General features: G+C 42.1%; 1 protein-coding gene and 1 long non-coding RNA gene across 2 annotated transcripts; one reads left to right on the top strand and one right to left on the bottom strand.

Moving 5' to 3' along the window:
• The first annotated feature begins 81 nt into the window (after nucleotides 1-81).
• On the top strand, nucleotides 82-3,572 carry LOC104967354 (protein SCAF11-like). Its single transcript, XM_010796764.1, has 4 exons — nucleotides 82-237; nucleotides 2,895-2,937; nucleotides 3,121-3,266; nucleotides 3,405-3,572. The coding sequence occupies exons 2-4, from the start codon at nucleotides 2,919-2,921 to the stop codon at nucleotides 3,570-3,572; spliced, it is 333 nt and encodes a 110-aa protein (XP_010795066.1). The 5' UTR covers nucleotides 82-237; nucleotides 2,895-2,918.
• A 4,233-nt stretch (nucleotides 3,573-7,805) lies between these two features.
• On the bottom strand, nucleotides 7,806-8,764 carry LOC104967049 (uncharacterized). The gene is made up of 2 exons (XR_800721.1): nucleotides 8,589-8,764; nucleotides 7,806-8,511 (listed from the first exon to the last, which is right to left on the bottom strand). It is a non-coding gene; the product is annotated as an uncharacterized lncRNA (long non-coding RNA).
• Nucleotides 8,765-13,674: the final 4,910 nt, after the last annotated feature.

Genomic DNA, 13,674 nt, shown 5'->3' on the forward strand with positions numbered 1-13,674 from the left:
GTCGCAGCACTTGCCCTGTAATAAATCAAATCCACTCTTCGGCGGCTCCGCTGGGGGGCGCCAGCGGCTCCAACTCTCAGCCCCACAGACCGCGAGACATGTGGCTGAGACTTTCTGAATGCTACGCTCCGTTTTTAGCCAAAACAATCACCGAATAGTGCTATTCGTCAGCATTTCATTGTAGGTGCTTGGAAAACCAGTTTACCAGGTGCACGTCAGCTTCAGCAACACTTAAAGGTAAGTAACGAGACTTACCGCTAGCTAACTGGAGCTAACTGCTAGCAAGCTAAAAGCGACGCAAGAAGGTCCTGTTGTTCAAACCAGCTAGATAGCTCTGAGCTACATTGAGAGCTAGCCAGCTAACTTGTGACCTTCAGTGCAATAGCCGTGACTAATATTAGAAAGTATTTGCTGCAGTGCTAACAACAACAACACGCTAGCTCTTGCGTGGCTGTGTTTTTAGCTAGCTATAGCTGTCTAGCTAACCAACAACAATCATGTTGTCATCGTCGTGTTGGCACTGGTTGATCAAGTTGGGCTAATTGTGTGTCTCCTGCAGCCAGGCCGTGCTGGCGCCGAACGGCAACAAGCTTCAATAACTATCTGCCCGCTAGCCTCATCTATCATATAATGTAATGTGCATTTACAGAATAATGTTATGTGGCGTTGGGCTTTTGTTTGAGAATGTCAGGTGTACTAGTTATTCTGTAGATGGAAACATTATAGTGACAGTTTTAGCTCAAGGCTAGTGACTAATTGCCTGTGTTTGGAAATGAAACCGTGGGTATGAGTCTGTTGAACAAGTTTCACATTTGAAGATCTACATAATGAAATTGATGAAGCAAAGAATGATTCCAGATCAGATATCATTCTCAGTTTAAATCTCAAGTTAAGGCTAGAAGTCAGCTGGATACATGTTTGTTCACCAAGACTCTGGAGGTAAATAACATTCAGGTTGACAACAAAACTGGAAGTAGTAATCAGAGTTGATCACAAACACCTGATCACAAATCTGGTTAGTAGCTCTGTGGTTTTAGGCAACTTACTACGAGTAAGTGAGTCAGACTATAAATGATTTCAAATGTTTCAAGTTCACTCAATTATACCATCCCTTCATATGGATTTTTAAATTATGAGTAGTCTGATTTCTAATATTCTCAAACATTGAGCAAAAATACATTTTAGAAACTACCCATCCCATCATTTTTCCAATAAAAAGTGAACAAAATATATTGATTGTTCATGGTCAAATTTCCTTAAATTGTTATAACTTCCAATTAGGGGATCCTTTTCAATTATGCTTTAAATGAGTCTGCAAATTAGTACAAAAAAAAAAGCAAAAGCTTTGAGCAGATTTTCTCAAGACATCAATTTGTTGATTATTGCTGATTAATTAAGTAATCACCACAAGTGTCATTTCCAAAGGAGATGGCAATGTGGCTTTATTTCTGGAGAGAGAAAAGTCCACGCTTTTCCTTGTGGATGTCCAGTCAGTGCAAGCAGTACATTCTTCGGTCTGTGCTATATTGACAGATAAAGCGGAATCTCACTCTTACGCAGTCGACGGGTCCTACATGTACCAGGATGCATTGGGAGTGAGCTTCAGACGCCCAGGGTCCCTGCCTGCTGTTTCCTCTTCAGCCTCTCTCCTCTGTATTTCTTTGGCCGTGGGCTTTTGCTTGGACACATATGGCTGAATATCCGAGTCAGCACAAATCACATCCTTTGCATCTCGGGATACCATTTTTGTGAAAAGTACAGAAAAAATATCTTCCTAGCATCATTTAGAGCAGGGTTGTCCAAACTTGTTTCACCGAGGGCCACGTACAGAAAAATGTACGATGGGCTGGGCCGCTCACTAGAGGTATATTGCCTCATAAGTTATAAGTTAGAAAAATCAATCAAATGTAGGTAAATTATGGTTAATATTGATGAAAAAAACAGACAGCTCTCCGTAGGGTTTCATTTATTGTGTTGGCAGCTCATTCCTTAAAACAGGAGGCTCAGATTACTAGTAAGAGGAAATATTAAGGGTATATTTCAAGGTTGTTATGTAAATGTCTTATTGGGCTTTTTTCTTATCAACTAAGATTGGTTAGACCGTTTTTTCAACTTTAATTGACTGCATTTTTTGAAAAATGTGGTTTATTAACACATGAATACTAATATGTAAGAACTACAATGGCAGATGTTGAATTTGTGGGCCATATTTTATTATACTATTTTAATTTGCTGAGGGCTGATTCAAAATGGGCTGCATTTGGCCCCCGGGCTGTAGTTTGGACACCCCTGATTTAGAGGCACCCAGACGTTTAGACCAGAAATCTAAGCTTAAGCAGTTTGTAGTTCTTCCTAGCATACAACTACGTCACCTAGAATGACAGTGCTGAATGCTGTACCTGCTCAATCAATACAGCACGCACTGAGGGATTTATTGCTTCTACCGACTACATTTACTATCATGACTGATTGCAGAGGCTGAGCTAAACACAAACATGCAGGAAAAGAGCAATCACTATCCTGGTACCAAGGATGAAATGCATCAATCAGGTGCACCTTGAGAGCAAAATAAATATGTTAAATCTGTAATATTTGAGGCCTCTGTACATCTGGTAGCCTCAGCAGCGATCCACTTCAGGTGTCCGGGCCATTTTAAAGCCACTCTTGCAAAATAGGAGGGAAACACAGTGAACTGATTGCCAACCACTGGTCCTGTAGTAAATGTAAATGGGACAATCTAACAGGTTTCAAATCACTTTTGTCTTTTTACAGTATTTTCTTTCATGTCTTTGAATTACATCTTCCTGAGGGCTGAACAAAATGACAACAAAGTGCACATAATCAGCTCCTGTCATTTGCGTCACAGTCACCTTCTCCTCTTCTTTGTTTTGCAGTGATCAGGTGAGCCCGGGGCAGACATGACTGGAGCTGGAAGTGGTGAGACTTTACACACTCAAGGGTGTTGTCGGGCAAATGTTGGGATATCTTTTGCATGAGCAGTATGAATTATCAGTTGTAGTTTAACATCCCTACATTGCTAAAGCTGGATATAAGTGCAGCTTACTTCTGCTCACACTAAGTAGAAAACATCAATAACTTAAAACTTGTGTTGGTGTTTAGGAGGCCAGGGCCCGCCTGATGGGGGGGACGCTGAGGAGGCGGAGAGGTGTCCTATCTGCCTCTGCGTCCTGGCTGGAGGCGAGCTCGCCGTGCCCGACAGCTGCTGCCACGTCTTCTGCCTCAGATGTCTCCTCACATGGGCAGAGGTGACTATCAGTGAAAACTGTTAGAACTGATGATGTGAATTATACAATTTGTTGTATCATAAAAAAAGGCTCTTAAGACCTATATATTTTTTTACACTAATTGTTTGATCTTTTCTAACTGTTTGATTCATTTTGTAGTTGCAGATGTCTCCGTCCTGCCCGGTGGACAGAAGACCTTTCACTAATGTTTACAGATGGGATGGGAATCTCAGCTGTGTGCAGGTGCGTCTGCCTTTTCTCCGTCATAGTTATAATGCATCTGTGGTTCAGAAGAGGCCAGTGGCTGCTGTTGTTTTCCTAATCTAACCATTTCAAAAGTGGGTTTTAAAAAAATATATATCATATGTGACCTGCTCTATCGAAATCAGTCGCATTGACCCGAAGACACATTTTGAGTTGTATACACTGTTGGAAAGAGGAGATTCCTAGCTTTCTAATGAAATCAGGATTGTTGTTGTACTCCAAATATTAAGCGAATTATGTCACATTATATAATGACTGTCACCGAGTCATCATTTTGAGAAAAAGGCCTTCAAAGTTTTCTCTTCTCTGGAATCCATCGATCTGATTGATTATTAGCGGAGCAAATGATCAAAATACTACGGAGGGAAGGTATTTTCGTTTGGATTACTGGTCCGGGGGTAGCTCGTGAGTGTGTGTGTTTGTGTAATTTTGCGTTTGTGTGTATTGTGTTTGTTTCCCGGGGAAAACCCTCACGAGAAACTCCGGCTTTTGTTATGCCTGCTGTGACGTTAAATTACTCCGTTCTCCGCTTGTAATTATGCCGTTACAAGCTTCAAAGTTGTATTTATCATCTGAATTTGCCGAAACAAGTTTAATATTCTGAAAGCCAAGACTTTGTTTACCGTAATTTTCGGACTATAAGCCGCGCCTTTTTCCCCATTTTTCGACCCTGGGGCTTATATAACGGTGCGGCTAATCTATGGATTTTTACAGCTAACGAGCACTAAGGGACCTCCTAAATCTATGGATTTTACAGGATGGGACGAGACTCCCGTTGTGTTTTTCCGTTGATGTTTTCTCCTCAGTAATTTTTGTGGAAAAAAGACGGAGTCACTCCTCCCACCGGTAGCAGCAATGTGAAAGATTGTTCTGGAAAATCAAAAGAATCGCAGTCGGCGAGGAGAGGTGGAAAACGGCAGAGTCAGAAGAACGCGTCGGAATGAAGATTTTTCTGTTTTGCTATTACTAAGAGTTCGCCTAAGTATTCATGTAATCTCTAGTACTCCAACAGTACTAATTACTAACTTATAGGATAATTCAGTAATAGAGACCATTTCTGGAAAACTCTGGCCGATTGGTAAACTAACATTTTTTTTTGCACCAAACCTGTGAATGAATCTGCTGAAAAGACAAGCCCCATAATGATGTCATCCTGTTGCGAGTCGAAGCCCATACTCAGCGTGCAAAGGGAGTGTCCTTGGAAGCTTTTGCTTTTCTTCGTGTAAAATAAAACCCCGGTGTTAACTTTTTGACAAGGGCAGTATGTTTCAAGTGGAACCGAAACAAATTTTGTTGCAGTTCTTGGCTAACATACCTAACGGTAGTATACTCAGAAAATTGTCGATTTTGCTGCCTGTCCGAGTTTACTGACTACTTACTTATTGGGCGAAGATAGCTTTAGGTCGCCGTCAGTCGTTGCCGAGGTAAGTTTATTGCACCGAAACGCATTTTTTGCATAAAAAAGCCCCCACGCCACTTAACATACACTAAAATTTTGTGTTGTCAGAACCGAAAGTCTTAGTACTTAATAATAAAGGTTTGAGGCCGTGCCTATTTATGAATAACATTGCGAAACATTTCCCTCTACTGCCGGTTAGAACGAGAAGGCCCGTCGTGCGGGTGGGGAGGGCCGGACTGTAGATACTATACTCTCGTACTCTCCTATAGGTATTTGTGTTCTGTGCCGTCCGCAGGGCCAATGTCAAACAAAAAGTAGACTAAAGTTAAGGGCATAAAAGCCTGATAATTCCGCGTGGACTTTAATATTCGGCGCGTCGTCGATTTAATTACTACGACATGTAGTATCATGGCGTGACCTGAATTCGGGCGTCCACCCCATAAATTCAAATTAATGGTAAATACATTCCCAAACACGTGTCTCCCATTATAGCAGCCCTTCTCTACCCGACCAAACTCCTTCGAGGTAAATAATGTATAAGTTGTTTGTTCTAACGTTATACGAACGTATTGCATAAGTTCACCAATGGTAAATCAGCGTATATCGAATGTCTTGTACATGACACGACACATTTGACAGACATAGGTGTATCGCACCTCGCCACAAAGTGAAAGTTTTGAGGTCGCCGTGCAGTGGCCGTCACTTACGAGAGCGTCACGCCAAAGTTGGTCACCATGCCCCTGTTTGACAGAGCGAGAAAAAGGCAATTACAAGACAAGACAGAACGAGAGCAAGACAGAGAGCATGGGAGGCAAGGTGAAAATTGAAAACGGCGCATGGACAGAGTGAGAAAAGGCAGAAGGTCGAAAAAAGAACGACCTCCGGCGGCGAATCTCCACCCCCGCCGGCGCCTGGCCGGTAATCTCGCGGTACTCTCAATTCCACCNATTGCGTTTGTTTCCCGGGGGAAACCCTCACGAGAAACACCGGCTTTTGTTATGCCTGCTGTGACGTTAAGTTACTCCGTTCTCCGCTTGTAACTATGCCGTTACAAGCTTCAAAGTTGTATTTATCATCTGAATTTGCCGAAACAAGTTTAATATTCTGAAAGCCAAGACTTTGTTTTAATTGAAATCAGATGAAAACAAACTGTAACGGACCCTGCCGTGTTATTTATGATTACTCTACGCTTACATTCATAATGTCAGCCGGAGGGAGGGGGAGCGGCGCTGCGGAAGAGCAGATTGCCTGTCATCTTCCCTTGAAGAATGTATTTATCGTGTGAGTTTGGAAATAAAAGTTTCATATTCTGAAAAACACCCGAACCCCGAAAAAATTGTTTTTTATGCAAATCCACGTTAATTTTGAAATGAGCCGTTGCGACTTCCGACTGATTTCGATAGAGCGGGTCACATATATAGTATAGATATTTTAGAAATATATAAACATCTTTTAGCAGAAACCTTCAAGCAGAAACATATGAAACACTCAAAAATAAAGCAAGTTATAGGAGAATTATAAATGCAATAACTGTCAATTACATCAAAAACATGTAAAAAGGGTTTTCGGAAATATTTTTATATTAAAGGGGTCTTTGGAAAATCATTCAATGTAGGCTGCTTGACTCTGGTGGACTAACACTAAGGTCATGTGTTACAAAACGTATTCTTAGTTTTTGTTATGTGCCCTTACCAAAAATGTTGCCTCTAACTGGCTGATATTTCAAGGTATAACACCCATACTTGCATTCAGTAAACATGAAGATGTTGCCAATACTCTCCTTAGAGCCCCCTTTTATTCCTCCTGGTAGGGTTTTGAAACTTTTCGAGCCACCCTCACATAGATCACTATGAGATCTTGGATGAGTCTCAAGGTTTGCTTTATGCTTGTGCAGCTAATTCTACATTTCAGCATGATCCTTCTTTTGTCCAGCTTTAACTTTAGAATTTTTTTTTTTAAACCTTTATTTAACCAGGTGGTCTCATTGAGATCATCGATCTCTTTTTCAAGAGAGACCTGTCAGACTACATGAAGGTGGTATCAATCTTCTAATCTAATACTCTGAGCAAACGAGACTATTTACCAAAACGTCAACGGCAGTCTTGAAAAATGTATGATGTAGATCAACTCCCAACCTTTTCTAAGATAATGACCTTTGTGTTTTAAAAAAAAGAGAGAAAAAAATCAGAATTCAAAGGGTGATTTCTCGCCTCATTGGAAAGAAAATCAAAAGCAAGGACGTTATTTGCTCAGAGCATGGATGCCAAATGTGACATTTTCCTTTCATACCTCCAGAACTGCCACAGCACTGATCTCTCACTCAAACTGTAAGCACAGCACAGGTTGCTGGGGGTGCCCACTGGGAATGACACCATGTCAAGAGTCCTTTCGATTGGAGTTGTCAGTGAGAATGAGCGATGTAAAATGGCAATGTCAAAAAGCCCTGTGTTTAGTTTGTCCGTGCTGACAGGTTAGGAAATGGAGCATGCTACCTGACCAGAATGAGAGAATGGCTGCCCTGTGGTGCCACACACACACACACACACACACACACACACACACACACACACACACACACACACACAGCTGTTTTGGCTCTATAATCAGTGAAAATACAGAAAAAAAAAATACATTACACCAAGACACACTCACTGCTGAAACTCCACACCATTTAGCAAAAAAAACTAAAACATGTCTCTGCCCTTTTTATGTGGCTATCCTGCCGACAACACCAAATGTGACGGTGTGGTGTAGGTAAGGGTTTGTGTTGCCAACAACGCCACCTAAGGGAGTCTCACCCCTAGGAACTAACTATTAATTATAAAGATTTAACCCACAAGGAACACAGGTGCGTTTTACATAACGGGCCAGAGACAGTTTCAGTTATACACAATTACTTTATAAAAATCAATTAACTATTCTAAAAACACCAGATACACATAATACAATCAGCTAAAAGTTCATACTGGGGCATAGGAGGTACAAGACAGGGCTGGGGCTTACCAGGCGGCAATAAATAAAAAGGGGGAAGGGTCCAACTCAAAACCACCCGTGACACCGCAAACCAAACAATAGGACTCGTGAAGAACACCACCACCAGGGACTGGGGTTGCCGCCTCAGGCCCACAGCACCTGTCTGACAAGAGGAAGACGGTTAAAACCTCCACACAGTATTAGCCTACACTTAAATAAACAACTAAATAAATAACCAAACAAATACAACCAAATGAATTAACTTATCCAAATACAGTCTGTACGCAATGGTCAATGTTAAACAAGGAAAACACTAATATATCAACTAAATTAACAAAACGACAAAACCAAAATAACAGTTTCTCAAATTAAACAGTGAGTTGTTGAGTTCCCGGAGAACCCGGACCGCTTCAGAGTCCAGAAGGGGGGGGGAGGGGGCACGTCACCAGCCACGGAGCTCGCAAAGCAACGGCAAGTTTATCCCAGCAGTGAGTCACTGCAAAGAGCGAAAACAGCAGGACCAGTTGTCCGAAGGTGGGCCTAACAATTAATAGCACCCAATGTATTCAGCCACAGCACAGCACCCGAGCCGTCAGGGGAGAGAGGCGCACAGGCCATGGCAAAATCCCGCTGCAGCAATAAAGATAATAAGATAAGCCAAGAGCCAAGTGTCAGGTGATAAAGGGAGGCAGACAACGGCAACTCACCAGGTGATAACAACACTGCGCCCAGGGGAATCTTCAGCGGAGCAATTTCTCCGCACCGCACCGGCAGTCAGATGCGCTGTCCGGATGCAAATGTTGCGAAACGGCTGCCACGCCAAACAATTAATTTAGGCCAAGCCGTGCTCCAGCCACGAGCGAAGGAGTTTGACAGCTGAGTCACGAGCTACGCCACACCCCTGTATTTATACTACCGGCGGCGCCCAGTAGCCTAGTGACAAATGCGCGGAGGCGCATGGCACAGTGCCGTGCAGCGGTACGGAGGGAGAAGACCTCATGTCACACTAGCATTTGTTTATTCCATGTCACTGCATGTGACGATGCATGATGAATAGGCTATGCACGTGCAACTGATATCAAGATACCTTGTCTAGCTTTGAAATCCTCCCTCAATTCAAAAAGAATGAGCCTGCAAATTCATTTTAATACAAATTCCAAGGGACATTTTTACAGCCTTCCAGTAACAGCTGCTACAGTAGCTCAGCGTACTGTACACCTTTCATGTGCCATTCAATCCTTCTCCCAGTGGCACACAGAGCTCTACAACAAAGCTCCTCTCTATAAGTTCTTCCAGTTTCAACCTATCTCTGCTTGGGAATATTTTAATTATTATTCTCACCTTGCTGCACCCTCCTGCAAACATACCATCTCCGTGAACAGCATGCTGTTTTCGGAGATTGTTGCTTTGTCCCTCGAAGGTTTTCTTGGGTCAAGACCAAAGCTTCCACAATCCCTTTGAACTTGTTTTCCAATTCGGTATGTCTTAAGTGCCAGTGGCACTCGGTTGGGCTGCTTCACTCAGAAATCAGACCTGAGCAGCCAGGCCCAGAATTCACTCAGTATTCTGTAAAACTTTGTATAGCTTTCTGTTGCTGCACACACCTTCTCACTCATAGGTTTTCATCAGCCTATGTCAGAGGAACTGCATCCATATTGGATGATCCAGCAACATTGCGATTTACATCTAATGCTAATGTATGCTAATGTACAGTGCCAGAGAAAGGCAGACAGTTAAGGTGTCAGGGTAGGCATGTATCACATCTAACTTTTATGTGCAACACAAGAGTTTGTTTTCACCTTTTTATGAACCCTGACCAAAATCTTTGGTTTAGTTGCCTTTTACATGTATCCTTGTTTGTTAGGTATGTACTCAAGTTGCATTTGAGTTGGATGCTGTCGTTTAACATGTTCTGGAATTTTGCTGAATTTTTGTGTCAGGTGTATACTCTTTCATATTTAACTATTTTACTCCAACTCAACAAGCTTCTCGTAAGTAATCAATTATAATTATTTTTTAAGACATAGGTTCTCATTGCTTCACATATCACATTAAAAACCACAAATACAAGTACACATATACTGTACCTACCTACATAAAAACACATAGCTACTTACTTGTGCATGACATGTCAAGAATAAAGGAACACAAATAAGACAAACAAAGATAACTAGTATTTTAAATGTGTATGGGTTTTCAGCAGAGAATCAGCAGATCTGATGGAATAGAGGAAGGCTGTTCCAAAGTTTAGGAGTTAAAACCACAAAGGCACGGTTTTCCTTTAGATTTCAAATGTAAACGATGAACATAGAACATGTGGGAAGATCGGTAAAGCGGAGAGCTATAGGGCTCAACAACTTCGTTAAATGTATATTTATTAAAAAGACCAAGCAATGCAAGTCCTTGAGTTTAATTAGCACATTTTTTAAACGTAGGGAGGGGGGGAGGAATTAATCGGGTTGATGTTAGACTGACGACTATCTACTGTTTTCCATCAATTTAAGATGAAGACAAAAGACTAAATGAAACAAGACTAGATTAGTTTAGTAATATCAGGTTCAAAGCAAAATGTTGGCCAAAAAGAATACCAAGATTCTTAGAAGAAGTCTTGATTTAGCTTAGTAGAACACTCAGGGGTGTAGGACATTTTGAAACATTCGTAACAGAATCTATGAAGATAGGTGTATGCCCTGTTGCTCCTATTTCCTTTGTGCCTTCAGAAATGGTTAAGTATCAAACCCAGTCTTCCTTCTGCAGATTGAGATTCCTCTCGACATCCTCCTACTGCTAAGACATTAAGGGACTCCCAGTAGTTCCCGAACGGTGACGGTCTTTGAAAAGAAGCCAAGCAGACAGCCGTCTGGGTTTCCTGCGCGGCTTTTATCCTGGATCAAACAATTAAACGGGCAACTTGAAACACGCAGCGCCGGCACTTCTGCTGCTTATTGCTTCCTTTTTGGGAAATAGCTGAGCGGGCCGTAATGATTATTCAGGCTGCTTCTCTTTGTTCGACGTGCTTGAATTGACATTCTGCAGGCTCAGTCCAACTCATCTGGCAGCACCTGCTGAGACAGGGGTGTATATATTTAGGCTACTTGTTACCCCTGCAGCTTTTTTAGCCCTGCATTTAATTTCACAAGCAGGGGAAATTATTACAGTGTCATCTTAGATGTCATATTGTCTATAAATTCCCTGACAGAGCGGCGTTACAGTATATCTTTAACTACGGTGCACAAGCACTGATTAGAGTGTTTGCTGTGTGCTGATGAGCCTGAAGCTGTTTGTGTGTCCAGCTTCCTGCTATCTCAAAGCTCTGCCCTCCAAACGCTGAATATATTTGATTTTAGCTTCAGGTACTTAAAGTTAAACATTTATACTTTCACCAGCGGATATCTCGTGGGTTTATCTCCTCTACTTATGCCTTTCATTCTGTTGGTAATTGCATTTGCCCCCTCAGGTCCCCGTCATTCATTCTGTCTAATTAGCTATCCTGACCCTCTTAGCATGGCGGTGACCTCTTCATCCACTGAAGGCGCTGACTTCTGCCTCATCACTTTGACTGCTGGCTGACCAGCGCTTAACGGAGGATGGATCCTTATTGATTAATCATTATTAACCCAAACTTTAAAATAATAGTACTCACTTGCATTTTGGGGGAGATACAACATGTGTGGTGTTGTAAGTGAGGCATGACAAACTGGTAAGAGAAACCAGAGGGTTTTTTACTTAACTTAAGTAATTTTTCTGTCCCAAAACCGTAGGTGATAGGACCTGACAGATTTGGGGAGAAATCAAAATGTAATGTATTAATCATTTTTTAAAGGGTCTTTCTATGAGCAATAGGAACATTTTAAATCAGTTTTGGTTATTTTCCCATTTGTGTTTTCTACTTTGCTCTTCTCACTCATTTGAAGGGTGCTGGGCAAATATGTGTGCCCGCACTCCTATCAGAATCAGAAACAGGTTTATTGCCAGGTAGGTCCACACATACGAGGAATTTGACTTGATGTCATGGTGCAGACATAAAATATAAAAAACAAGAAATCTAATATAAAACAAAACATCTTTAAGGACACCGTAATAAAATATAGTTAAATAGCAATAAAATAAAGCAGTAATTTACATGGAAATAGAATGCTATGAATGAATGATAGGATATGAAATATGAAACAAGAAATATGTGCAGTAAGCAGTATGAATATTATGTGCATTAATGTAATGCATATAGAGACTACGTTGTGGCTGAGGTAAGTGTCAGTGGGGAGGCCTGCCCGCCTCAGGGTTCTGGAGGCGGGCAGGCTCCACAGCAGTTACTGGGGAGTCACACAGAGTGATGGGGGCGGGTGGGGCTGCGTTCTTCCTGAAGTCCACAACCATCTCCACTGTTTTTAGGTTTAGTTGCTATTAGTGTATTCCGTTGGTTTTGGCTCGTGTGTCCGTGAGGTAAATTGTAGTTGTAATCTGTTTTATAGTTGAGTGTGTATTCTTTGTGTGTGTTGTTTGTAAATGTAGTTGTTTGTTACGCCTCTCTTTTGTCGGTTCTCTTTAGGTAACCGGGTGTGACTAGCCTAAGTCGGCATCATAACTGCTGTGTTGTGTGTTATGTTGTGGTGTGTGTGTGTGGGTTATTTGTGGTATTAGGTGTAGTGTGGGCAGTGTTGTACTAGCTTGTCGTAACTTATTTTGTTTTTTGTGTATTTATTACAAATTGTTCTTTTGTTTATTCAGTAGGCTGGTGGCTGTGTGTGCGTTGTGTCACATTTCTGTTTATTTGAATCAGTTGGGAGGGTTGTCCGTTGTGTTTTGTGTCTATTTCAGTTAATTTACGTTTAGTTTTTCTCTTTTTCGCCTGTTTCAATTTTCGTGTGTGCTTTTTTTTGTTGTGTTTTTTCGCCTTTTGTGATCCAACTTTCTCGTTTTTGTGGCGTCGGGGTAGATTGTCCTAAGGAGTTTTACGACTTCGACCGAAACTCTAGGTTACTCCGGTTCGTAACCGACTCAAGCCATTTTGTTTGGTGGACTGTGTTTGTGTGTGTAGTTGTGTGTCTCTTTATCCTGAGAAGACTACCCTTTGGAGGGACAAACATTTGCATCTTTTGCTTTTATAGTTGTCCAAGATAAGGGTCGAATCCGACTTCACGGTAAGAGTAACACAGTAAAATCACACGTGTGCCAATATACGTGAAAGTAACTATTTGGGGATTTATTTCACCAATAGCGTCTACTGGGGACGAATCTTTGTGGAGCCTTTTGTGAAATTTGTGGTAGGAACAATACATGCACGATTTGTACACCTGTGTACTTCTATGAACGTACAAAACTAGACACTATTTCCACAAAAGAGCAGTCAGGGTTTTTTGGGACCCCGCCTCGTCCAGGGGCACAGCTGTTTTTGTTTAAGAGGCAGGCATCCTCCGAATGAGGACCGCCAACACTTTTCTCGGCCTCGATTTGCAACTTCTGGCCAAGACTTGGACTTCGAGATCGTGCCCTCGACTTGCCTCAACGCAACCACACTTACTCATTTCTGAAGGACAGACTGTCCTTCGTCGTGTACTCCGACCCCTTTTGTCAGAGACTGGAGGGCCTGTAGTCGTGGTCCCAGGGGAGTTCCGACGCAAGAAAGGGCAGACGAGAGAGGGGACACTTGGTTGTCGATGGAGATAGTGGGGTCAGACAGTACTAGGACTTAAACTTCTGCTGTGGTGGGGAGTTAGCTGAGTAGAGACACCCTGTCGACGGATGTCCAAACCTCTACCTGTAGCCACTGTACCACGTCCTGTTGGTGGACCT

Source organism: Notothenia coriiceps, unplaced genomic scaffold, assembly GCF_000735185.1.
Source record: "Notothenia coriiceps isolate Sejong01 unplaced genomic scaffold, NC01 NC01_scaffold00037250, whole genome shotgun sequence".
Classification (NCBI taxonomy): Eukaryota; Metazoa; Chordata; class Actinopteri; order Perciformes; family Nototheniidae; genus Notothenia; species Notothenia coriiceps.

What these genes read in the sequence shown, in the direction of transcription:
- LOC104967354 (XM_010796764.1), top strand. An exon ending in GTCTCCTCACATGGGCAGAG is followed by an intron (nt 3,267 to 3,404) that starts GTGACTATCAGT and finishes TTCATTTTGTAG; the next exon opens with TTGCAGATGTCTCCGTCCTG.